Source organism: Amphiprion ocellaris, chromosome 10 (assembly GCF_022539595.1).
Source record: "Amphiprion ocellaris isolate individual 3 ecotype Okinawa chromosome 10, ASM2253959v1, whole genome shotgun sequence".
In the NCBI taxonomy this organism is placed as follows: Eukaryota; Metazoa; Chordata; class Actinopteri; family Pomacentridae; genus Amphiprion; species Amphiprion ocellaris.
The window spans coordinates 20,037,991-20,062,173 of record NC_072775.1 but is presented as its reverse complement, the minus strand read 5'-3'; the positions used below and the strand labels follow the sequence as shown (position 1 = coordinate 20,062,173).

The 24,183-nt window shown below is 40.4% G+C and overlaps 1 protein-coding gene across 3 annotated transcripts in view; it reads right to left on the bottom strand.

The window, feature by feature from the left end:
• Positions 1 to 24,183, bottom strand: part of agap3 (ArfGAP with GTPase domain, ankyrin repeat and PH domain 3) — a 124,243-nt gene that overhangs the window by 4,731 nt on the left and 95,329 nt on the right. For all 3 annotated transcript variants that reach the window (XM_023270343.3, XM_035948236.2, XM_023270342.3), the window contains exons 14-16: positions 12,261 to 12,415; positions 11,688 to 11,778; positions 9,992 to 10,214 (exon numbers count right to left, since the gene is read on the bottom strand). In XM_023270343.3, coding sequence (XP_023126111.1) covers positions 9,992 to 10,214; positions 11,688 to 11,778; positions 12,261 to 12,415 — 469 coding nt within the window. The remainder of the gene's footprint in view (positions 1 to 9,991; positions 10,215 to 11,687; positions 11,779 to 12,260; positions 12,416 to 24,183) is intronic.

The window sequence follows — 24,183 nt, the reverse complement described above, 5'->3', positions numbered from 1 at the left end:
TTTCTAAATTATTAGAGCACGGGAAAGTGACTAGCCTTTAGTATCACAGTGGGAAATAATACAGTGAGATAGGCTGGAGAGATGAGAGAATGCCAAAGGGTGTGACGCTTTGGGCAATATTCCAGTTTCTAGTGATTATGGTCGTCAGCATGACGGTTAGAGCCTGGCTGGCTTTCTAAAGGTTACACATCTTGAACAGCATGTCTGCTGTGGACAATACAGGAAGGCGGGGGACATATTTTTATCAGCGCTGTCGGCTGTCAGTCTGAACTGGTGGATCCCCTCCACAAAAGAGGCAGTGTGTCTCCGAGCCCCAGTCTCCCTTGGGGTGGCTGGGCCCTGAGTCAGATCGATGGGGCTGAATGGCAGCCAGAAAGGGACGGAGGGATGTGGGGCTCCTTCACTCCAGCCTGCAGCAGAGAATAGAGAGTCGGGGAAGGCTCCATCCTCTATCACCAGGCAGAATTCTATCTATTGCTCTCCATCTTGACCCTCCGTTTCATTCTCTGCCCACATACAAACTGTCCAAATAAGAAAGAAAAAAAAAAATCAATATCAATATGTGAATGACTGAGCATGCCCAGTGTGGTTCTAACCCTGTGACCCTGTCAGCCGGTGTGATAAGGGGAGCAGAAAGAGGCTGTTGTTTGGATTTGTGGGTGAGTGACAGAAAGGAGAAGGTTTGTACGGATAAGTTAAAGCGGCAACGCTGGCTGGAGTGACAAGGCCCTCATGGGACTCTCTATCAACAGGCCGAGCCTTAGGAGCATGTACAAACTGACAAGCCAACTCCATTCAATTGTATTTTATCGTAGTAACGGTAAAAACTGACTCAAACTGTCTGCTTTGTTATTAAACTTAATCTGTTAGCTGAATAACAGAGGATCACGTTACCAGACTAAATGACATATTAATGATCATGTATTAAACGATTGGTACGCCCAAATGGCAAAAGTGTTTTCTCAGGTTTTGCATTATCGAGCTTTGAGATTTGATTTAAGAATTGTGCGGCTCAGAAGTTTGGGACAATGACCTGGTTTTTGTATTTCTTACTGCCAACAAATTTCACTGTAGGACTGAAACCAAGAGCGTGTTAGATTGTCTGTTAATACTTTCTGACTGAACTTGATTGTGGGTGGTTCACAGCCCCAAGGCCATAAAACTACAAACTTAAGTCTTTAAACATAGCACACAAAAAAATACAGTTTGGTTTAAAACAGCTGGGCATTGCACTTTTTTTTTTTTTTTTTACCAGATTTGACTTAAACAGGAGTAAATAGTTTGTTAGCAGTGCCCTTCTTTCAGCTGCGGATGTGGTGTACTAGTTAATTTACAGCAGCAATAAAGTGCTGTGCAGCATGGTCACCATTACAACAATGGAGCTTTATGGCTGCATAGACAATATTTACTAGCAGGATAATTTCATTGTTGGTTTTGTTCTTTGTCTGGAATTTGCAGATGAGAGTGAAATTAAAATTGGAACAAGGGGAGCATCTCCTTGCTCCCCCATGTCCATATCGCTCCAAATAATCCACAGACCCTGTTGAAAAGGACTGTCTAATGAAAAAGCAGATTTGGTATTGAGAAGAGGACATAAATCTTAGTGCTATACCTCATAATCAAGTGAAAACAAAGCTATCTGCATCACTCAACACTTCAAGAGATACAAAGGAATCAAATTTTTTTTTTGGTAATTATAGGTGAACCTGCTCTTTAAGCACATCTTCGTATATCGGATCTTCAATTGCAGCAGCCATTTTAACAACAGTAACCTGTTCAACATTAGTCACTCCTCTTTATTACGACCTTCGCAGCCAGGTGTCAAGGCTGCCAACTTACCACAGACAGCAACCATTTTCAGACTCATATGTCAGCTGCCAGGCTCACTTCACAGAGCAGTCTGTCTTGCACAGAGGAGCCTGGCAGCCGCCCTAACTACAGGAGTTAAGGATGTGATGGAAGAGGGGCAAGTCTTTATCAGCACCCGAGAAGAGATTAACTGCAAAAACAGCAACGGAAGCTCATAAAGCAACTACACGTACATCTTAAAATAGTCTGAAACCTTTGAGCATACGGGGGCATTTTTGTTGTGACCTAAAAGAAAATGCGGTGGAGAAAGTTCTCCACTGTGCTCCACCATAAGCAAATCTTTTCTTAAAGAACAGGGTATTATGTGAACAACAATACAGCTCTAATGGCAGGCAATTGCAGAGGCTCAGAGTTTTATGGTGTAAGACCTCCATCAATCCCTACTCAGTCATTATGTGGGGACAAGCCTGTTAGCAAATCAATTGTCCTTAGAACCAGTGGACTACTCAGAACAGGAAGGGGCTGTCCTGCCCCCTACCATTATTTCCGGTGGACTCTTTGAAAACAAGGTTTTTTTCTTTTACTGCCGAAAAGATTTAAGTTGGTCTGAAAACTGTATAACCTGCTGCAATCCTGAAATGAAACTCGACAAACTTTAACAAAAATCTAAGCAGGGGTAAAAACAATCAGTGAGAGCTGTTGTCCAAAGTTTGCTGCAGAAAGCTACACCATGAATGAGATGCTGAATCTGTAGAGGCCAGTGAATTGATATGAGCTAAATGAGGCAGAAAGTTAGCACCAAGACGTGAAACAAAAAGGCTGAGGAGAGCCATTAAGAAGACGTCAACATCTCAGAAAGGAGCCCCGAGGACACTTTGTTAGCCCTCGCTACGAAATCAGCCCCGAAGACCTGCAGGAAAAGGCCTCGCTCACTGCTGATGCTGAGCTTTAAATTCGACAAATTCACAGTTCTTTCTAGACGGTCCAGTTTTTAAATGAAACAAAAAAAAAAAGCACAAGCAGCCAGCAGTGGTTTTTAAAAATTCCTCAGCTGCTGCCACTTGAAAGACAGAGTGTGAAAGGAAGTGAAATGGTAATCCCGCCTCTGTCTTTTGTTTGAAATAGAAAAACAATCCAAACAGAGGTAGGGTTTAGACAGTCAGGGGGAAAACTGAGACCCTTGAAAGGGACACTTCCTCACCACAGGAGGAAGAAAAATAAAATCAGCAGATTTAGCATGTCAAAGCGCCAGGACAGAGTAGGAGGGGAGGTGGAGAGGGAAAGGAGAGTGAATTTTCACAGCATGGGGGGATATTTAGGAAATTGAACTGATGGTTACTCCTATACACACATCTAAGCACACAGACACCAATAGACACCAATTTCCCCACCCAGGCCTGAGCACATACTTGTTCTAAATTTCTCTGTTGCTCAGGGGATAGAGGGGAGCTCAAAAGTTCCCAATAAAAATGCCTGTCTCTTTCAACTAAAAACAAGCAGCGGCTGCTTTGCCACAAACCTTCCTCCATCATCCAAAGCTACCTCACAGCTGATATTCACGGTTTAACTTTCTTTCATTGACTTTGATTTGAATGAAATCCTGGGCAAACATCAAAACGTTTACTGAGACAGAAGTGGAAATGGGATTCCTGTCTGGAGCTGGTGTCCCCTTTCATTTGCCTATGCAGAGCCCACGTAGATAAAGGCAGCCTTAACAGTAGAGAAAGGCCTCTTTTATAATTCTATTAGAGCTCTGTCCCTCCAGCTCTCCGTTGAGCAATGGATTCTGACCCTGACTTAATTAAGTGGCAAATGGCAGAATGATTCTCCTAAACCCAGCCCACGGAGTCAAGAACACATGACTGAATTCAAATAAAGAGGGACAAACAAGGATAATTAGTCAAGCCTGAAAGACAAAGGCGAACAGGAATTTATAGGAAGGGAAGGGAAACTGAGACGGTGGGGGCGGAGCCAGCGGCGGAGAAGCCACAGAATGACCAATCTGACTCCCTGCAATAAAGGTGCACTGGTCCATAGGAAGAGGAGGATGTCCGTCCCACCACTCGCACATCTTTCGAGTCCTCCTAAACTGTCAATGCTTCTGGAGCTCCTCCTACTCTTCTATGAGCGTCCAAATTCACTCTGGATACATCAAATAGACGCACTGAAGGGGAGAAACGGTGGGGGTGCTTGACGGGAGAAGGGGTGGGGGGGCTCTTTGGGCTTGACCAGCTTGAACAGACTTCACAGTGGGGGGAGGCGACTTGTATGGGACCAATTCCCATGCAGCCAGCGGCTTCACTTCCACAAACCGAGGGGAGGGAAAGACCAGAGAGCGAGGAAAGAGGGACAGCAGCAGAAAGACAGAGAGGGGGCTGAGAGGGGAAACGACAGAGATGAAAAAAAGCGCACACAACAGGGAAAGAAAGCTGGGCCCCAAAGCATCAAAGGTTGCTAAGGGCGAGAAATGAAGGAGAAACACAGTAAATGCCGCAGCAAGAGTGCTAAATAAGGCCTCCTATGGTCCGGCGGGTTACAGTGTAGACATGGTATGCTCCGCTCTGAGAATAACGGCTCGAAAAGAATTAAGACAAATATTTTAAAAAGTGGAATTGATGCCACTTTTTGTAGCTTCCAGATCGTGGACTGAACAGATGAGCAGAATTCTAAAGGTTGTTGTGTCGAGCACTATAGAAAAGGCCAATTGGCGAGCATCTGGGTGCTGTAGGCAGCCAGAGGGATGAGTTGAATATATTGTGACATTAATGAGGTTGTCAGACTCCTCATGATGGAGTGGCTGTGTTTTTGTGCCAGTACGACTAACACCCTTAAATGCTCATGCTGTTAACCCCTACTGAACCCTCACCTCCATACAAAGCTGAGGGGATGATAAGCACATGCCCCGCTTAAGCGTGCAGCCTGCTTCAAACGCACATTTTTAAAATCTAACGACTGAGTTGGCTTCTTTTTTTTTCTTTCAGGTGATCAGACACAAATGTTATTATGATTTTGTAATACTAGCAATAGTTAAACTAAATTGCACGGTTAAGTAGACGGCACCATAATGAAGCAGTCCTCTCTCTATGTCCACCTGGCCCTGAAACCCGGTGGCATTTGGGCAATTAGCGACTGTGGTACCACATCTCCCACACAGGGCTAATTACTGACCTGTGGGTTTCATTTAGAGAGCGAGAGAACGAGAGAGAGGGAGGACATGGGAAGACCCAGTCATTCATTTGTCTTAATTAATTACTCTTCCTCCACCAGGGCTCCTGGCAAGGCCGGCTATTCTAAAATCTCTTCAGAGAGTTGGTGCTCCGGCGCTCCTAACCTGTGAGTAGCCTGGAATCTGCGTTCTGAGTACTAATTTGAAGGACAGGCACAAATGTAGACAAAATCCTGCGACAGAAGTCCACAGTACTGATTTTGCAAACAACTGGTCTGGGACGAGGAGGAGGAGAGACGCCCCTGCCGGAGAAGAAGGGGTTAAAAGAGGCAGCGGGGCCAGGTTTGGAGAGGTTAGCAGTGTGATTCATTTTTATTACCACGCAGCCCCTGCAGGCGGCAGGAGTGGCAAATTATTTCTGAAACAAAGTGGAGGGCTCTCATCAGAGCTATTACCTGCCTGTGGCCGAGGGCGGCACGGAGCCTACAGAGGGTGACAGTGAGAGGCCCACGTCAGTGAGGGATAGCCGTCCACATCCGTCCACGCTCCAGGACATCTCCTCCAAATGAGAACTGGTGTCTGTGTGTGTGTGTGTGTTTCTGAGTGTGCCTTTCGTTTTGTGTGTGCGCCAGCAGACGATAAGGGTGAAGTTAGCTGCTGGACCTCTCCCACAGTATCTGTCAGAATAATCTGTACTGTTTTCTATCACAAACATGCCAAGCAATTAGAGGTGACGCGCAAAACACAATGACTCCCAGGTGCTAATTAAAAGAACAACTCCCCCTGCAATATGCTGACTGCGGAGATCAGCCACAATGCAGAGCTCGAACACATTTATCATCCTGGATTTAACTGTAGCCTGGCCGGATCTGACTTCTGATTTTAGTGCACTGGCACCACTTTACATTCAGACATCCAGCAAAAATGGGATATATATTGTAACTTATGGTTTTATTGGCTATTAAGTCATTAATTCTTCATAAATCAGTTTTAAGCCATTAAGAACAACATTTGGTTTGTGAACAATGCTCTGGTTGGTTGGACCACTTCATGATGTCCATGATGTGGAAGAAAAAACTTCAGATCTGATATTTAATAACACATTATTTATGACTTCACATTGCACTCTAGAAGTCCAGATTTGATTGCTTACTAGAAACCCCTGATCATTTATTAGAGGATTAACAACTTCATAACTGCATTATTACCAAATAAAAACACCATCCAAAGAGATTTTTCACAGCCTAGTTAAAATATAGTTTTAAAAAGTATTGGCTAACTATTTAACTATGAATAAAGCCATTACTTCAAAATACTACATAGAAGGTACCATATTATCAAAGTTCTTACATCTAAAAACTGGTGATCATGTGTCATGCTGGTACATAGGCATGCATTAATCATACCAAATACAAAGGATCCACATAGCCAAAGGATTTTTTTACAACTTGAAAATCCAAAAATGGCTCCTAATATTGGCTCATGACTGTTCTAAAAGTAAGTGCAAGTGATTTATTAATGTTACAAAGGCATTGTTTAGAGTCCAATTTGATACAAGATGCCTTATTAAAAAGTGGCACCACGCATTCTTATAAAAGGTGTAAAACAGGTGACCAGCAGGCATACATACATCTACATGTGCATGCATACAAACAAGCTTCCCATTACGACGTCTGTAATCATTCTGATGTACACCAGTAATTTCACTGCTGTGTGGACCCGCGTACGACAAATCTATATATTGTGTTCTTTCGATGTAGAATATCATAAGCTAAACCAATCTTGTGGATGAATGCCTTTAAGTTAAATCTCAAAAATGCAAAAGGGTAAAACTAGTCTTGCAAGAGACATTCAATCAGACACTGAGTTGATATTCAGGTAGTTACTGAATCGTTTAGATTAGGTGTCACTAATGTTTAGTGGGAGTCAGCAGCCATACACTACCGGCCTCGGTGCCATCACAAAGCTGCTACATGTCACCAATGTGACACAATTAAAATCCTCTCATATGTGCTCTGCTCAAGTTAAGAGAAGCAGTCAGAAATAATGGCAGAAAGAAGAAAAAAAAACACTCATTCCTATTAAACTGCTTCGAATCCATCATTCATGATGAAGCAAAAATAATTTGATACCATTGTTTACCCCACGTTCATTCTGTCAGCAAGAAAATCCTCATAATCTCAATAACCAGTGGCCTTGTATGATATTTACAACTGCTGTTTTTTGTCTAAAGATTAGTTATCCTGCAAATGAGATTTATTGTTTGACGGTGAAAACTAATGGAGATGCTGCTGCAGGATAAGATCGGATTTTTTAGACAATGAAGAACCTTCCAGCTCGAGGCGACGTGGGACTGACAGTGGTAGGGAGAGGAATCAACATCAATAATCTTTCATCAAGTCCACAGTGGAGCACTTTAGCACAGATACCATTCAATAAACAACTGTAGGCCATCATTCAGCGCTGAACTGGCCGGAGAGCGGAGGACGGATTCAGGAGGAAAAAGTGCGAAGGAAACACTGTTCATTAGAAAGCAAAGACAGAAGCAGCATTTTAGTTTTACATGGTCGCAGTATATGAACATAAACTGGCTCCTCACAGTGAGCCATGAGCAGTGGTTTTGTGCTGCAGTGCACGATGAAGAAAGTAGATTGTAAGACGACTTCTGTTGCTTGAACTTTCACAGCTATTTGGCTTATCTGTAGCAAGTAAAAGCCCAAAACCATAAAATGTATTCATTTCTCCAGAAAATAGAAACTGTCATAACCAGAGCCAAACATTCGTGTGATGGTGATAATCACAGATTCTAAAGGAGGCAAAACTGGTCCCACAAGTGAAAGTCAACAAAATATGAAGTAGCACCAACATTAGGGTTAGTACGTCAGGCTGACCACTGTTGACATGATGGAGACATGATGACAGAAGCTCTACCTGAAAAAATACAAACCCTCTTAAATTCCATATCCATGAAACAGATTTGGATTCAACACTTTTCTTATGGCACATCATAATCTTAATAGAAGAGTTCTTCTTAAATAGGCATAACTGCACATTGATACATTTTTATGAATCAAGAATTAAAAAAGTATTGTCAGTGCAAAAAAAAATAAATAAATATTGGCATTACAAAATCAATCAAGCCACAGGATCATGTGAAAACTGTAATTAGGCCTGACACTGATGGCAGTTTTTATTTGAAATAATTACAGTTTTCAACCAATTAACCAATATGCAGCAATAAATGTTCCAAAATAAATTAAGCTCTCAAAATCCAAAGTCACTATAGTTTTGCTATTTTTAAAGGCCAAAGATATTGCACTTCAGTTAATTTTACATAAATATTGACGATTAATTGCATTTTTAGCCATAGTTTTTTTTTTTTTTTTGGCTTTTGCTCTCACTACTACTTGCTGTAACCATGTCATGGTTTATCACTAATATATGTATGATATCCTACATGCTGTCTTACATTGCAAATAACTGACATAAAATTTCAGGACTAAATTTACAAAACAAAAAAAGAGACCCCCAACCTCCACCAAGGCAAAATCAGTAAACTAAAATTTAGAATGTGTATCTTGCTGACATATAAGACGGTACAAGCGTTGTAGTTGTCAGTTATTGGAAGCAGAAATTCCTATACTTCCACCTTTGTGTTTTTGCTGCCAGTTGTTTGTGATTCCAGTGTCCCGTAAGCCATTTAGTCTAGTGTGTATGTAAAATCCACCATTTGTCCCTTGCAGATTTCAGATAGCATTCTTACTACTCTGTGTCAAGCTGAAAAAACATGCTTGTTTCTAGTTAGTGTTCCCAGTGGGTTCCTGCTGGTTGGATGTTTAACTCATATGAAACTTTTTTCATGTTCAAGTAAATACTTTCATGTTGGTCTCCTCAGTGATCCCTGCTGTTGAGTCAGGACACAAACAGACCTAAAATCATCAAAAACATCTTTTAGCCATGGACACTTTAGCTACAGTAGCAAGAGTAGAACAAGAAGCCAGCTATGTTTCCCTGTTGGTATGTCACTTTACTTAAAGTTGCAAGGTTGTGATGTTAAAACTGTCTAGCGCCACCAGGGAGAGCCTACAGACAGTCTTTGCTGTGACAAACAGAGTGATGACCCGGCCCTGTGTGATGGATATGTGACAGGCTAGCTTGGGCCCCGAGGGCTTGGCTCTTGGGGTGCGGTTTAGCCATAATGGTGTGCTTAATTACCTGCACAGCCACACAGCAGGTCATTAGTCAGACTGGAACGCTAGGTCTCACCTGTCACCAAGAGATAAACAATCCTCCTACCAGATCTGGGTACCTCAGAGGAAGGGGAAAAGGTTCTTACAGGGGTATGTTAGGTGAGTGAGTGGGAAACCACATTTAAGACACTTATTGAAAAGTTGTAAGGCCACTCATAGGCATCCCAAAGTAAAACACGCTGCTTTTGTTATATATGTTCAGAAGCTCCACAGACATTTACTATCAACTAATATAACTATAACTAAATCTTGCAAAGAACAGGCGGTTGTTTAGGATCTGGTTTCGATAAGACAATCTTTTCTTGATTAGGATCTACATTTCAGGTGACAAACTTGATGGATCTGAAGCAAGTCAGAGCATTTATCAGGTATCTGCAAAATGACATCACGCACGACCCTCCTTTCATAAATTATAGTTTTCAAGTGGAGACAGAAACACGAGACAGCAGAAACTGTGAAACATTGGAAGGAAAAGACAGGGGGATATACTGTGTGTGACTCTGACTGATATAACAGAGGTATTGTGATCAGTGTGTAGAGGATGGACTGATGCTCAGACATAAAATACTGTGTTTTTGGCTCAGTAGGCTGACATTTATGGACCCCCGGTGCTTCTTATGGAGCATTTTGTATTGTGAACTGCCTGTGCTGAAATGTGGGTGGCTAATAAATGGCAGCTAATGGAGAGAAGACGGTGGTGCCTTCTCATTCTATAATCTCGCCATGCTTCATTAAGCAGCACCTTTATTTGCAGAAGGATGCTAACCTGGTGCTGTCGCTCCCTGGCTTGGTGTATCCTTCCAAAGCGCCCTCCCACACGCTATTGGCCATCGTGTTGCCGATGGCAGTCATCACCATGCTGAGTTCTACCGGCCAGTCATCCAGGTCAAGAGAACGCACGCGGGACAGGTGGGTGCCCAGGTTCCTGTGGATGCCGGAGCACTCGATGCACATCAAGGCACCCAGATTCAGACTGGCCCAGTCCGGGTCTGTATGACGGAAGATAAGACATGATTAGAAAAATGGGGACAGAGAAATAACAAGAGAAACATTCTAAATGATTCCAAACACAATACTTATAATGAACTCCTTTTTAGAGATATGTTCATCCTGGTAGCCTCAGATTGGAACAAGCACTATGCACCATAACTGAGTCTTGAAGCCCAAATAGAAATGCGTTGAGATGCAGTTTTAGCACCACCAGTTTGAGGAAAACACATGGAAATGGCCGCTTACATCTGAATGCACTATTTTCTCTGAAACAGAGATTCCCAAGTTTTATACCATGACTATGGGTGTGGCATGTCTGATGTTACTGCTATATCTAAAATTTTGCACCAAACAAACATTAAACAACCCCTTTCAATAGTAAAGATGCACAAGCTGGCAAAAATGAAATTAAATTGTTGTACTACATGGAATTTACAAAAAAAATGAAACAGCTTTTATTCAGATTGTATAAGTTTCAGTAGCTTGCAGCAGAACACATGACAACAAAAATAAAAATTTATCATGACTACCAGCTTATACCTACACTTCAAGAAAACATTAAAAGCTTAGATTTATTTCAAGAAAAGTTTAACTATGTGAGAATGCTTTCCATGGGATTCACTTCCTCTAACACGTGTTGGTGGGGATTTTAAACAAGCTAATCTTGATAAAGCAATAAAAAAAACAAGCTATATAAAACAATATCAGCCTATCACATATTTAAAGTCACAAAAATCACTGAACATAACCCCCTAGTTTAGTTTAACAGGTATATTGGGACTTGTGTGTGTACAGGATTTCTGTATTCTGTATTTCACTTTATTAGATGCAGCCCAAGTTTGGATTTTCTTCCTTCAGTAATTGCCTTCAGTACTTTTCAGATTTTATATAATATTTTGTCACTGAATGCACACGTGACAACCTCCAAGGCTAAACAAAGGAAACCAATGCAAAGTAACAAAAACTGCATTCCCTTGAATGGCCATTTGAAGCTGGCTCCAAAACTAAGTCAGTGCCCATGGACTCCATGTTAAATGTCCAACCTTATAGCAGAAAAGCAGAAATAAACATGTTAGTCTGGCACAAATATCTGTTTTGGTCTCTGTAGGTGACTGTATCGTTCATAACAACTGTATAATGTGAGAATTGGATCCAGGCTTGAAGCTGTCCTTAATAAAGGGCGTGGCCACTTTGAGTGACAGGTGGTTGGTGTCATAGGACAATCCATGGAATGGAGACACTAGCATGGCCCAGCTAACCCTAGACCTATTTGTGAATTTTTCTGAACTGAGTTTCGAAACTTTGATGTCCCAGCTGCAGATCAGGTGTAGTGGAAGGATTTTGGTAGTTCGTTGGTGACACTAATCATTTTGTTGCACTGTCAAAAATCCTCATTTATAGTAGTCATATCAATAGTAATATTTCATCATATATACTGTGGATAAAACTTTTGAGTAAAGAGTTATACTCACTGGGTGCATCACAGTCTACACAGAAGCTGTTCCCCCTCACGTTTCGTATGGACTGAATGGCCATTGCATCACTTTGGCTGCCTAACCGAGACTGTGAGAAATGAAGGAGAAAGTAAGTCAACAGGAACTAATTATTTCAGTAGAGAGTAAGAGAAGGCAAACAATTATAGCTGGACTCAAATCATAGACAACCGGCGAGGAGAGGGAGAGAAGAGGTTTTTCAAAGTGTTAGGAAAAGACTGTGGCAGAGAAAATATGAATATGAAAATGAGGCTGTGTCTCCCCAGTATGCTGACACAAGCCGTGTTCTATCTCTGATGTCTGTCAGTTCTAATAAGAGATCCCCCACACTGTGGTGCACCTGTCTGACAACCTCCCACATGTGACAGCTTGAAGTGGGTGAGGAGGGGCGGGGGAGGAGGGCACAATAAAGGTTGGAAAAGAAGGGGGGAAAAAAGAGGAATGTAAATGAAGCTGCAGAATTGTAGGATGATGATGACGCTCTGATTAGATGACGATCGCCCATGCTGTCCAGCTCCTCTGATACTCTTTATCTGTCATGACCTGCTGTACCTTGTTCTTTATGCTCTCACAGGACTGCAGGCTGGCAAAGATCTGGCTCTCTATGGCTTGGACCCACAGCTCCCTCTCCTCGTACGTGGACGCTTCAAAGTTCCACGTCTGACCCGTCAACGACACAATGATGAACTCGAAGGAATCTTCTTGCTCTGGAAAACAAAAAAAAAATCAACAATAATTTAGTACTTTATCCAGAAAGAAAAAGGTTGTTTGTTCTGTTTGTATTTTGTTGCAGAGAGGATTCTGTGTCGGCGCATGTTTAGCACATCCACTGGATTCCTCGCAGTTTGCATCTGTAAAATGGAAAATCAGCACCTGTCACCGCACTGAGGGCCACATGTAAGCTGGAGCAACACACATGTCGGTTGTGCGATCTGACTCTGCAAGTTAGTGGCACAGCTCAGTGATTGAGGCCCATCCATGCACAAATCCACTGTGGAATGGGCTTTGGTTAAACTCAGCACATTCAAATGTCTGCTTGGCACCTTCTGTGCTGCCTGGCGCCGCTGTTTTGTTTGATTGCCTCAAATTCTCCAAGTAATAAATCCCTTCATTGCTTTTGGGCAGAGACAAACAACTTTAAAAGAAATTTACGATAAGCTGCAGCCAGTGTCGACCTGTAATTTTTAAGTTTGTCACTAAGAAATATTTTGGTGATTTGTTGCAGGCTTTAAATGTATGTCAAAGGTTTTGGAAACTCTAACGGGTGTTCAGCTCTCAGGCTCCTCTTGTGGAACCAAAATCTCAGTTTGGGTTCAGAAGGCAGACCCCTTCTCTACTTTTACAAGTAGGCTTAAAACTGAAAGCCGATTGTTTGGACTGCTCAGGTGACCCTGAACATACTTTGGTTACGCTGCTACAGGTGTTGAATGCTGGGAGGCTTCCCATGATGCACTGAGCACCTCTCCACTATGCTCCTCTTTCTCCATACATACAATTATATATCACTATTGCATGTCACTAACTTTGCACCTTCTCTCTCCTGTAGTTTGTGTTTTGTCCTCTCTGCAGGTATCTATGGATGTAGAGCTACATGATTCTGATTACCTCACCATCATCCTCAGTGCTTATTGCTCTCTTGTGCGTTGTTCATCTGGTTTCTATCTGCTGTTTTTCTCTCTCCCCTTTAGCCTCATCCTAACCTGTTGAGGTTGATGTGCATCCTCCCTGTGCTTGGTTCCACTACAAATTTCTTCCTGTCGAAGAGTTTGTTTTCCTTCCCACAGCTGCCAAAGAGCTGCTCAAAGGAAATCATTTGGATTTGTTGGGTTTTCTCATTGTCATTTTGTAAGGTCCTTACATCACAATGTTAAGTGCCTTGAAATCAGTATGTGGTAAAAACAAAACCAAAAAAGCCACCTGAAACTGAAAGCTGAATTTGGAATGAATGCCTTTCTTTGGCTTTTTAATTGAGGGCAGATAGTAGGGACAGACGAGAAATAAGGTCAAAGTGCGGGCAGTAAGCTTACGTTTGAACTGTTACATAATCATTTTACATGTTTCTAGCTTGCTAAAGCTGGTTGCTGCACAGAGGGAGCTTTGACTTTTTGCTAATAATAAACAAGGAACGCATGAAAATATCAGGACCAGACTCTGTACCCCAACATTTACCAGCATTTCTGCAGGTGATAGGTCCCAATCCCCAGCGTGCAAACCTTTCTGCACAAAAGAACAGTGTTTGGCCTCAACCGGGAAAATTAACACCACAGTTTGCATCTATATTTTTGAGTTATGACAATTTATTCACTACATGGAGCACAGGAAATGTGCTTTTCCTTCTTTAATAAATCATAGCGTAAAGACAGGTTTCTAGGTTGAAGATTCATTAAAAAATAAGCTGTTCCAACTAGTATTTGCAAGATATTTAAAAGCTAATGTTGTTATGCACTTAAGTACCATAATTATGAAAACAAATTTTAAGTCAGCAAATACTGAAAAAATTACATTGCTCTAATTAGATTTCCTTGAGTAGTTTTTGACTTTTTTGTGTTATGCAGCAGCTTTTTAGAAATTCTGTTTGAATAACCCAAACAGATTTGAGTGTCAATTGCATACAATATTAAGTTTTGTTCAAATTTCAAGTAGATTTGAATTTTTGATGGGAACTTCCACAGTATTTACAGCTTTAACATGACCTGCCACTGCTGACAGTTTGATATTTTATCTTTTAACAGATGGGACAAGGTTAGGCATTGGACATTTTTAGAAATGCTTGTTCTGGGTGAATATTAAACCCCTTGCAGATATGCACTTCTTCCCTTTCATGACGGCATCTGAATGTGTTGGCTTCATGTCTGGAGGAGCACCAAGGTCACTTTTGACAGCATTTGCGATGACTATCTGTTTGCCTAGTAACATTTACATATCCCTCTCAACACAGTACAAAACTGAACTACATGCAGCAGCATTAACGATCATGCAGATTCAGCCTGAATGAGCAAGAAACTCACCCAGAAGATTTCTGTTGTCTTTGCAGTGGCATGACTGTAAACACTAGAGAGGTCGTCAAGTCGGAAACTTGTTTGCTAATGTTAAACTTGAGCAATCCACTATTATTTTAACAGTTTAAAAAGCTTGCAATTAGTTTAAAATTAGTCTTTTGATTATTAGCTGGTTGATATACTGACCAGTCTGGTGTGTATCACAAATATACTGTGCCTCTCTCCTTCACTGTGGTGGTATTTCTGAATGAAGGAACATTACCATTAAAGTGATCCACATGTAAATGACAGAATCCTGTCACTTTAACAGACTAAACAAATCAGAAATGTTATATATCCCATGTCTGAAAGGGGCATTATTTGATATGCCATGTTGTTTTAGCAAGACTTCATTAATTGCCCTGAAATTAACTAAAGTATCCTAAACAATGTTACAACAGAATATTTAGTCTTTGTTTAGATTTGGGTTACACACAATATAAGACCTTTGAAAATGAATCTGATAAAGATTCCCCTCAGTCTCATTGTAGCCACTGCGAAGCACAAACTAAACCTATATATTTATGCCATCAACTCTAAAAACCATTATTTCTTATCTCTTTTTTATCCTTAAACCCAAAATATATCTATGAAATACAACTGCTGCTATATTTCAATGTTTCTCTGTGCAACATAACTCAGTGCAACACTGCTGCTACTTTTTCACTTTGCAATAAATGTGTGCGGATGTGTATGTATGCAGGTGTGTATATATATTTATGTGTGTGTCTATCTATCTATCTATCTATTGTCTTCCATGTATATATTGCAAATATTTTTTTTACACTGTATTTCCAATAATTTTAGTTTTTTACCAGTCCAATGTCGAGTTTTTGCATTGAAATTTCATTCATAATTTGCACCAGCTAGTGTATGTTCCGTTTGACAATAAAAGTGGCTATTCTATTCTATTCTATTCTATTCTATATTTGCTTTTCTTAATTTTTGATAGTTTACTTCAAAACTGTCTTCAAACATTGTTAATCAGTGCCTTCTATTTACATCTATCCTCTGTGTTTAAGATTCATGAAAATGTCACCTGTCGTTTCCGGAGAAGAGGTCTGACACAACATATGTTCCAACACATGCTGTAATGCCTCTGCTGTTCAGAAGTAATTCATTAACTCGGTACTGTACAATGTGATTCGTGTAACGTCTCTGGTCTCCGCACATGCTTGAGCTCATAGCCAAATGATTTGTAATTACCTAATTATGTCTATGCAAATAGTCATCTCATTTGCATAAACCATGTTTGGAGGACTGGAGGCAAATAGACGCAAGAGGAATGTTTTTTCCTGTGTAGCTTTGATCCACTAGGTCCTAGAAATAGTTCTGCTGATATGCCATTTGTGTGATGCGTTTGTTGCCTAAGGTGTTGATGCAATTTATCATTAAAAGAAGTTAAAAAACCAAGTTTTTTCATTGCAGAAATCTATTTAGACTTTTAACTGCAATCCATTCTGACATCTGATGTACAAGGAGATGTTCCATATCAAATGAGCTCTGTGTGAGGTAGAAAATGATGGCAATCTCATGATGTTAAGATCGTCACACCAATCATCTAATCAAAGAAATTACTACACTTTGTATTTATAATCAATTCACCCTTCTTGCTGCGAGACACAGTCTTGTGCTGTTAAATGACAAATGTCTGATGGACGCCCCTAATGTAGCAATCCCTGTGCTGCGGCAGAAAGCCGTCTCTTCAGGGGTAAAGCAATAATCCAATTAGCTCGACACCGACTTCAATTATCTGATTTAGTTTGTGGAATCGACTCCAGGTCACAGAGAATCAATAAATACTTGGAAGCCTCTTTATCTAGACTTATAGTGAAGAAGTCAGTATGTGGGTGTGAGATTTTAAAGCAGTGACGGGATTACAATATAAGAATTTGATAGTATCAAAATGGTCAACTTGAAGAAACCTAAAAGTGAAAGAAAAAATAATAAAAGAAAATTTAATTTAAAAAAAATATATATTAATTTTTAATACCCACAATAGAAATCCATTATTCTTCTCCAATATACCTTCAGGTACAATAACTAATGCATTTGATTATAATCTGTGATTTCCAGACTCAAATGTTGTTGTACTTGTATTTTCATCTTTTTAAAAACCCGAACAAAGCTAATTATGCTGTTGGCTGCCCAGGCAATAAATTGGAGGCATTAAAACACTTTCATTATGGAGATTAAAAAAGCAACGGATGGCTGCTTTCTTGAACTGATGAGTATACAAGGGAAAACAAATCCAATTCTCCATGCATAGTAATGCCCACATGAAACGTACTGTGGCCACTGAAGAAACACGGGCGCATGTGCAGCAGGAATCTTTATGTGCAACACAGGTATCGTCCTTACATGCAGCTCCAGCACACTGGTGTTACTTTTTAATGCCATCCACAGTGTGGTATTTCAGCTCCGTGTAAGCATGATGCCGAGGTCAAAGTGCTCGTCTCACAGACAGTAAATCCGAGCCTGAACGATGTGTCAGAGGTATTGCTGCTCCCTCGCAGGCACCTGCCATGATGAGCTTGTAAAAGGGCCATTAGGGTTTCTGTTATTACTCAATTGTTGCAGTTAGCACATGGCCAAGAGAGGAGAGATCACCGTGTCACATTAACATAAGCATTAACCTCCTGACCATATCTATCTGCGAGCCTAAGATCAACAAGTTCTTGCCAATTAGAAATAAATTAACAGATCTCTGCCAGTGGGCGGACAAGGAAGAACACAATTTAAAGCCAATGGAGGCGCCAACTGTGAAGGATGACCGAAATATGATTTTCCTTAATTAACATGGCATAATAAAAAGGAAATTGTAGTGTAATGGCCACAGAGCTACAAAGAGGAAGGAACAGATAAAGATGCACATCTTCGTCCAACATTTACATGCATCATAAAACTGTTGGGGAACCTCTCAGATGTTGTTCATTCGCTACTTGATGGCTTTGTGAAGCAACGCAGCAGCACTTTAATTAGCAAAATGTTTCTTCAAGATACAAAAATAGATAGTAACCATTTCTTAATACTTACTGGCTGCAATGGGAGAAAGTATATTTGCTCAAGTAGTATACTTAAATACAGTTTTTGAAGTACTTGTATGTTTTATTTATACTTCTACTTTACTACATTGCAGAACAAAGTATAGCACATTTTACTCAGTTGTGTTTATCTATAGACTTTATTCATGATGTACTTCGAGTATTAATATGTCTCATCGGGGCTCAGTGTCCCATTTTAGGTGTATATAAGTTATTAGCAGTTCAGCCAGTGAATGATTACACTTTTAAACTTCTCAGATGATCTAATTTAGGTGAGAATGGTTAAACAAAACAAACAGATAAAAGTATCTGGCACTGCACAGAAAAGATTTTTTAAAAAGTAATATATTTTAAAATGATTATGTCTTATGACCTTCATGAGACGGGTCACATCCCCCAGATTGAGAACCACTGAACTAAACCAACTATATGGAGCATTTAAAAACAGCCTAAATTCCCTACAAGTAAAATGCTATGTCACCCATCAGTATTAAAGGTCATATTTCTTCTATACTTGAAGTGCATCTAGCTGATCATACTTGTGTGCCTTTAGTTAAATGGTGTTTTTAATGCTGAATTTTTACTTTAAATTATTACATCGATGCACTAGTATTGTTACATACGTGAGGTATATGAGTACTTACAGGTATTAGTTTGACCTGAAAATCAAACTGAAACCTGAGAGAAAACAGTGTGACCCGAGGATGGTGATTCCTCTATCGCTGTGCACGTGCAGCAGATGCACCGCTGAGGACCTGTGGACCAGATTAGCACCTCGGGGGGTTTGGTGCTGAGCCCAGCTGTGCTGTCTATGAAGCAGACTGCAACATGGCATCTATTCTGTCTAAGCCTTTGAAGGACCTCTGGAGACTGTTGTGACAAACCCTTTGAAAGGACTTAGCAAACAGCTCCTAACCTTGAGGACTCCTCACTTCATCTATTTGTGTGAACGCTCAGCTGAAATGATGACAAGGTGCAGAGGTGCACAAGGTGAGCTATTGTTTTGGTGTGTAGGATGTGTTGTGGTGTGTCGTATGCATGCATCAGGCAGTCACTTAAAGAAGTGCTTGCCGTTCCCGTGAATTAACGAGCAGTTGGGAAGAACAGGCCAAGGCGGTGCCATCTGTAAATGTCACAGGCACTGCTTGCTCATTTTACACATCATTAAAGCCAATATTCCTAACCTGTATCAGAGCAATCAGGAGCAGGCCATTACTGCGACAGGGGCCCCGGGGGAACCACGACCAAACTCAGAAAGAAAAGAGCAGTGAGGAAGAGAAAGATAGAGCACACTCTTTATCTCTCTGACACACACACACACACACACACACACACACACACACACACACACACACACACATTCCTGCATGCTTCTATGTGCACACGCACAAACAAACAAGCAGCACACCTTCTAAGAATAAACAAACACGTGAAATCAGCACCAATACCACTACCCTAATAACTAGTGCATTTAACAGCAGAGCATGATGAAAACAGGGCCAATTATACATGTATCTGTGGGCAGTGTGTATAGAGCCCAAATGAGAATCTTGTTATTCCTTTCCCTCCATACTGTGGCGCTCAGAAAGCTAAGCCATTACAAGAGTGGAGGCTCCAGGGACAGCTTTCGGAAATGAGAGCGAGTCGGGGAGTGACAAAACAAAGTATTGAGATAAACACCCACCATTAGTACAGGCAGTTAAACATCCATTTCCTAATCCTCAGCTGGACTCCAGAGGATATTAACCCTTAGTTTACTAAGGTGCAGGACAATAGGATACCAGATTAAGCTGGACTCTCAATGCAAAATACGTATTATTATCGATCGGTGCGTGTTATTTTTCTTCTGATCTAAACCTGGGGAGCTAATGTAGAGAAAGACAGTCAGAGGCCATAAACCAGATCTGAGAGCGAATGAAATGAAAGAAGAAAAAAACTGATGAGTGATGATATTAACAGTGTTGTAAAAGCAATTAAAGAATCTCTCTGCCTTTAAGCCTGTTGTCTCATCAGCTAAGTTTGTATACACTCTACACCATACAATTCAAAATCACTACAAATTGGCAAGGAAGTCCTGTTATCACTTTGAAGATTATTAAATGACTATTCTTCTTGGTCCAGGAACTAGTATGTACTTTTGCCAACAATCCAAGTGAAGCTACATTATTTTGTGCATGCTGCTCCTCATCTCTACTGAGTAGTAAATGATCTTTTCTGGCAACTTCATCCTTGCTCTGTATTCAGAGCTGAAACACGCTGGATTACTATTAAAGTCCTTTTGATTATTTTTGCCTTAGTCATACTCACATCTTCAGAAGTAAAATGATTTGCTTCCATTGTGTCTTTGGGAGCAGAACTACATTTAATATCAACTGCTCTGGATGCACATGTGTAAGTGACACTGATCCTATTAGAAGTACGTATAAACATCAACAGTCTGCTCCTGCTGATCAAATTGGTCCAGATTTGCACTTTATAAGGGCAGATAGCCAACTGTTTTACTTTGGAGAGTCCACTCTTGCTAAACATAAAAATCCTTCCCCCATCCTCCTATAATTGCTGGCAAAATTAGGTGGAGTGCTTTCAGTCACTTTAAATTCAATCAATCCAAATGCAAAATGAAACTACCTGATTACTTAAACTGATTATTCCTTTTCTACTCGTTTTAATTCAAAAATCTAATTTGTGAAATAAAGGGAGCTGAACTCAGTCCTGCTCTGTCACAAACAAACGCTCTGCAGTTCATATGAGCTCATTATGGGTTATAGACTGCATGTCTGACAATGCAAATAACGCTTCCTTTAGCCTCTTAGGTACAAAAGCACATTGCATTAAACAAAGAAAAAGAATTGGAGGCTTTATCTTGTAATTATGACTTCTTATCTCATAATTGTGACTTACTGTCTCAAAATTATGAGGTTTGACTTCTGGATCTAGGAGAAAAGGTTAAGGTCATTATCAGTTGGTGAAAAGACGGAGACATTATGATGCTACCTGATTTAAATGACTGTCCTCCTCTGTTTGAGACGGTGCTTTAATTATTTTGATAATGATGCAGTAAGTTACACTGTAGGACAGTACTCGAGTCCTATTTTTAGCCTGTACTTTTTTCCATTTTAAAAAGTCAAGTATCAAATTAAGTAGCAAAATATACTATTCAAATATACATTTTTGTTGTGTATGTGTCACAGACTAAATTTTGTCCTAAAATGTAAAAACCTGATGATTCTCAGGCAAGTCGCATCTATTACTCTGATTTCTGAGCAGGTTCTGTCAGGATATTTATTTGCAACAAACATCAGTGAGTGATAGCAAGTCCCACCGAGTCTAAAAATATGTTTATTATGCATGTCTATTCAGATGTGGATGAGTTATGACTCTGATTTTACCACTATAACTAACTTCATGTTGTTTGTAGGACACCTACATGCACTCATTCTTTCACCTGATGTATTTTAACCACAGATCTGTGCCTCTGCAGCTCCTTTAAGACTGGAAATCTCTGAAATCAAGCCCAGTTCAACTTAATTTTAATCACCCAGTTAAAAAAAAGAAGTGGCTCAAAATTTGGCGTCAACAGTCTTTTGGACATTAAGTCACCATCATCTTTAATGATGACATTAGGATCTTGTAATGATGAGATCTTGTCTCATGTTTCTTGTATGAGGCAGTAGATTTTAGTTATGCGATATGGAAATCATCTATTTTTTTGCATTACTGCAATTTATTGTAATGGGTGCAAGATGTTGTCTTATTGCCAAAGTAAATGCAATTAAGGTTTTAACTGACCTGATTTTGTCGACCGACAATGTCAACACCTTCTGTATCTTAAAAGCATTCAAGTCAACACTTGTTTTCTCCTTAATTCCTGTGACCTTAGTAAGAATAAATATCTTCCTCCACAAAACTGGAAACATCAGCAAGTAGCTTCTCATCACAATTTCTTTCCATTCCTGCACCTCCCTTTCTGCTCACATTGGACAAGCTGAACCCCCCAAAACAATGAGCATTTGATACACTTTCTTTAAAAGAGAAATACATTAATGATGCTCCCTGACAGTCTGCATTAATCAGAGGGGGCTCCCCTTGAACACAACTCTTTATCGGCCATCGATTTTCCAGTGGGTTTATGGCGAGCGACACACCGAGAGAGCTCGTCGCCGGGCGGCTGCTGGGAAACACATTACGGGGCTGTCAGTTGTCTCGCCATGCATCCTGCATCATTCTTTAAGCACATGAGAAGTTCATTACACCACACAGCTCTGACAGTGCATAGGATATTAGGGACTGTGTCCCTTGTGCATATCCTTGGTGAAAGTGTAGCAAAGCAGACAAAACAGAGAATTTAGACTTTATCCCAATACAGCTTTAAATTGATTTGAGATTAAATGGCCCTATATGAGTTTGAAATTACAGCATTTTAAACCTGATAATAAAGTGGATGAAACCTATTTGGAAGTTTGTGCCCATTTGCTGTGTGCCATTTAGCCTTTTACAATCATAATAATGAACTTCAGCTTGTATAATATTTCTAGATTTTCCTCCACTTCAGCAGACATATAGAAGAATCTTGCTAAGTGCTGTAGAGCCATATTTGGAAATAATGTTGCAGCAACAGTTTCTCCAGGCTCCTTTTTACATCCTACACGTCCCATGTTCACCAAAATGATTTCTCACCTTAAGACGCTCACGCTGTTTTGATTTATGATGCTTCACAACTACTAAAATTCAATTTCAGCCTGTATTGCATGCTTCTGATTGCCCCGTAAATTAGATAAACTGATAGCAATTTATTCAAGGATCCCACCTCTCCTCTCCTTCCCTTTCCCCCCTCTCTTTCTCTCTCTCCTGTTCTTTTAACAGGAGACACAACTCACATCCCAGACTTGGGTGAATCCAATATTTAAGCGATACGTCTGTATTCCAGGGCATTCAGCAGAACAGACAAGCTGATGCTAATAGAAAACCTTGCAGAGAACAATGAGAGGGATAGAAAACAATGTGCATGTTTGATGATGTGAGAAACATTCAAATCTGCCTCCTTCAGTCTGATTACTCTTAGACTTCCCGCTCAGGAAGTCCAGGAGTAAATCTATGTGGGATACCGAATTTGAAAACGTAGAATACCAGCCATCACTTAGCAAAGACTTTAATGTGAGTCTCTAATTCTGTCTGCAGAGCTAAGTAATGTCAGATAAAGCTCAAGCAAGAGTTGCAGGCTTCTTGTGTACAATCGCAGAAGCTCATGATACAATGTCGAAATATTAATGACAATGCCTAATCCAGAATATTATTAGATGTGAAGTATTTGGCCCAGTTTGATTATGACCACTGATATCACCACTACTCCAACAATGAAAAGAGCACCACTTATCTCATGCCACTTATCTCGGTGATGCTGATGATGTTCCCTCCACACAACAATGTGGTCAACAGACCCATTCAGACTTTAAAGAGAAGCTGTCAGAGACCGTGATAAAAAAGTATAATGATTATAAATGCTAAGCCCCATTTAGGAGGCGTCAATGCCATTGTTGTTGTTATCCAGCGTATCAATCTTGTTGATTGATCATCCCGCTCTGGTGACATCAGTTTTATGGCCTCTGAAATGCGTCTCAGTGTTTTCACAATGCCATCCAATTAGGGTACTCCATTCATCATTGGGCTGAAGAATCATTATTAATTGGGTGGAGAGCCGACTGCCACTCCCCTGCTGAGAGGGGCCACATTCACTATTCATACAACAGTAAAATAAATGGGGGCCGTGAGGGTGATCTGTGCAGGGGGCCACATGAAGATCCAAAATTACACACCTTTATGAACATCACAGGCACATTCAGTCAGAAAATAGAAGATTACATGATCATCTGTTCATCATGACTGGAGGAATCTGGTCAGTGTGTCGAGGTGTGAGTTCAAAGTCAGTCACTGAATAAGTGTGTGGATACTTTCTGCCTAGTTTGTCTTGGACTAAATAAAAACAGTGACACATACCAAAAAAAGGTTTTGCTAGATTTTGCCTTCTGGCATACACTACTGTTCAAAAGTTTGGGGTCACCCAGGAAATTTTATGTTTTCTATGAAAACTCATGTGCTCATGTGCTAACATAATTGCACAAGGATTTTCTAACCACCAATTAGCCTTTCAACACCAATAGCTAAAACAATGTAGCATTAGAACACAGGAGTGATGGTTGCTGGAAATGTTCCTCTGTACCCCTATGTAGATATTCCATTAAAAATCTGCTGTTTCCAGCTAGAATAGTCATTTACCACATTAACAATGTCCAGACTGTATCTCTGATTAATTTAATGTTAACTTCATTGGAAAAAAACTGCTTTTCTTTCAAAATAGGGTCATTTCTAAGTGACCCCAAACTTTTGAAGGGTAGT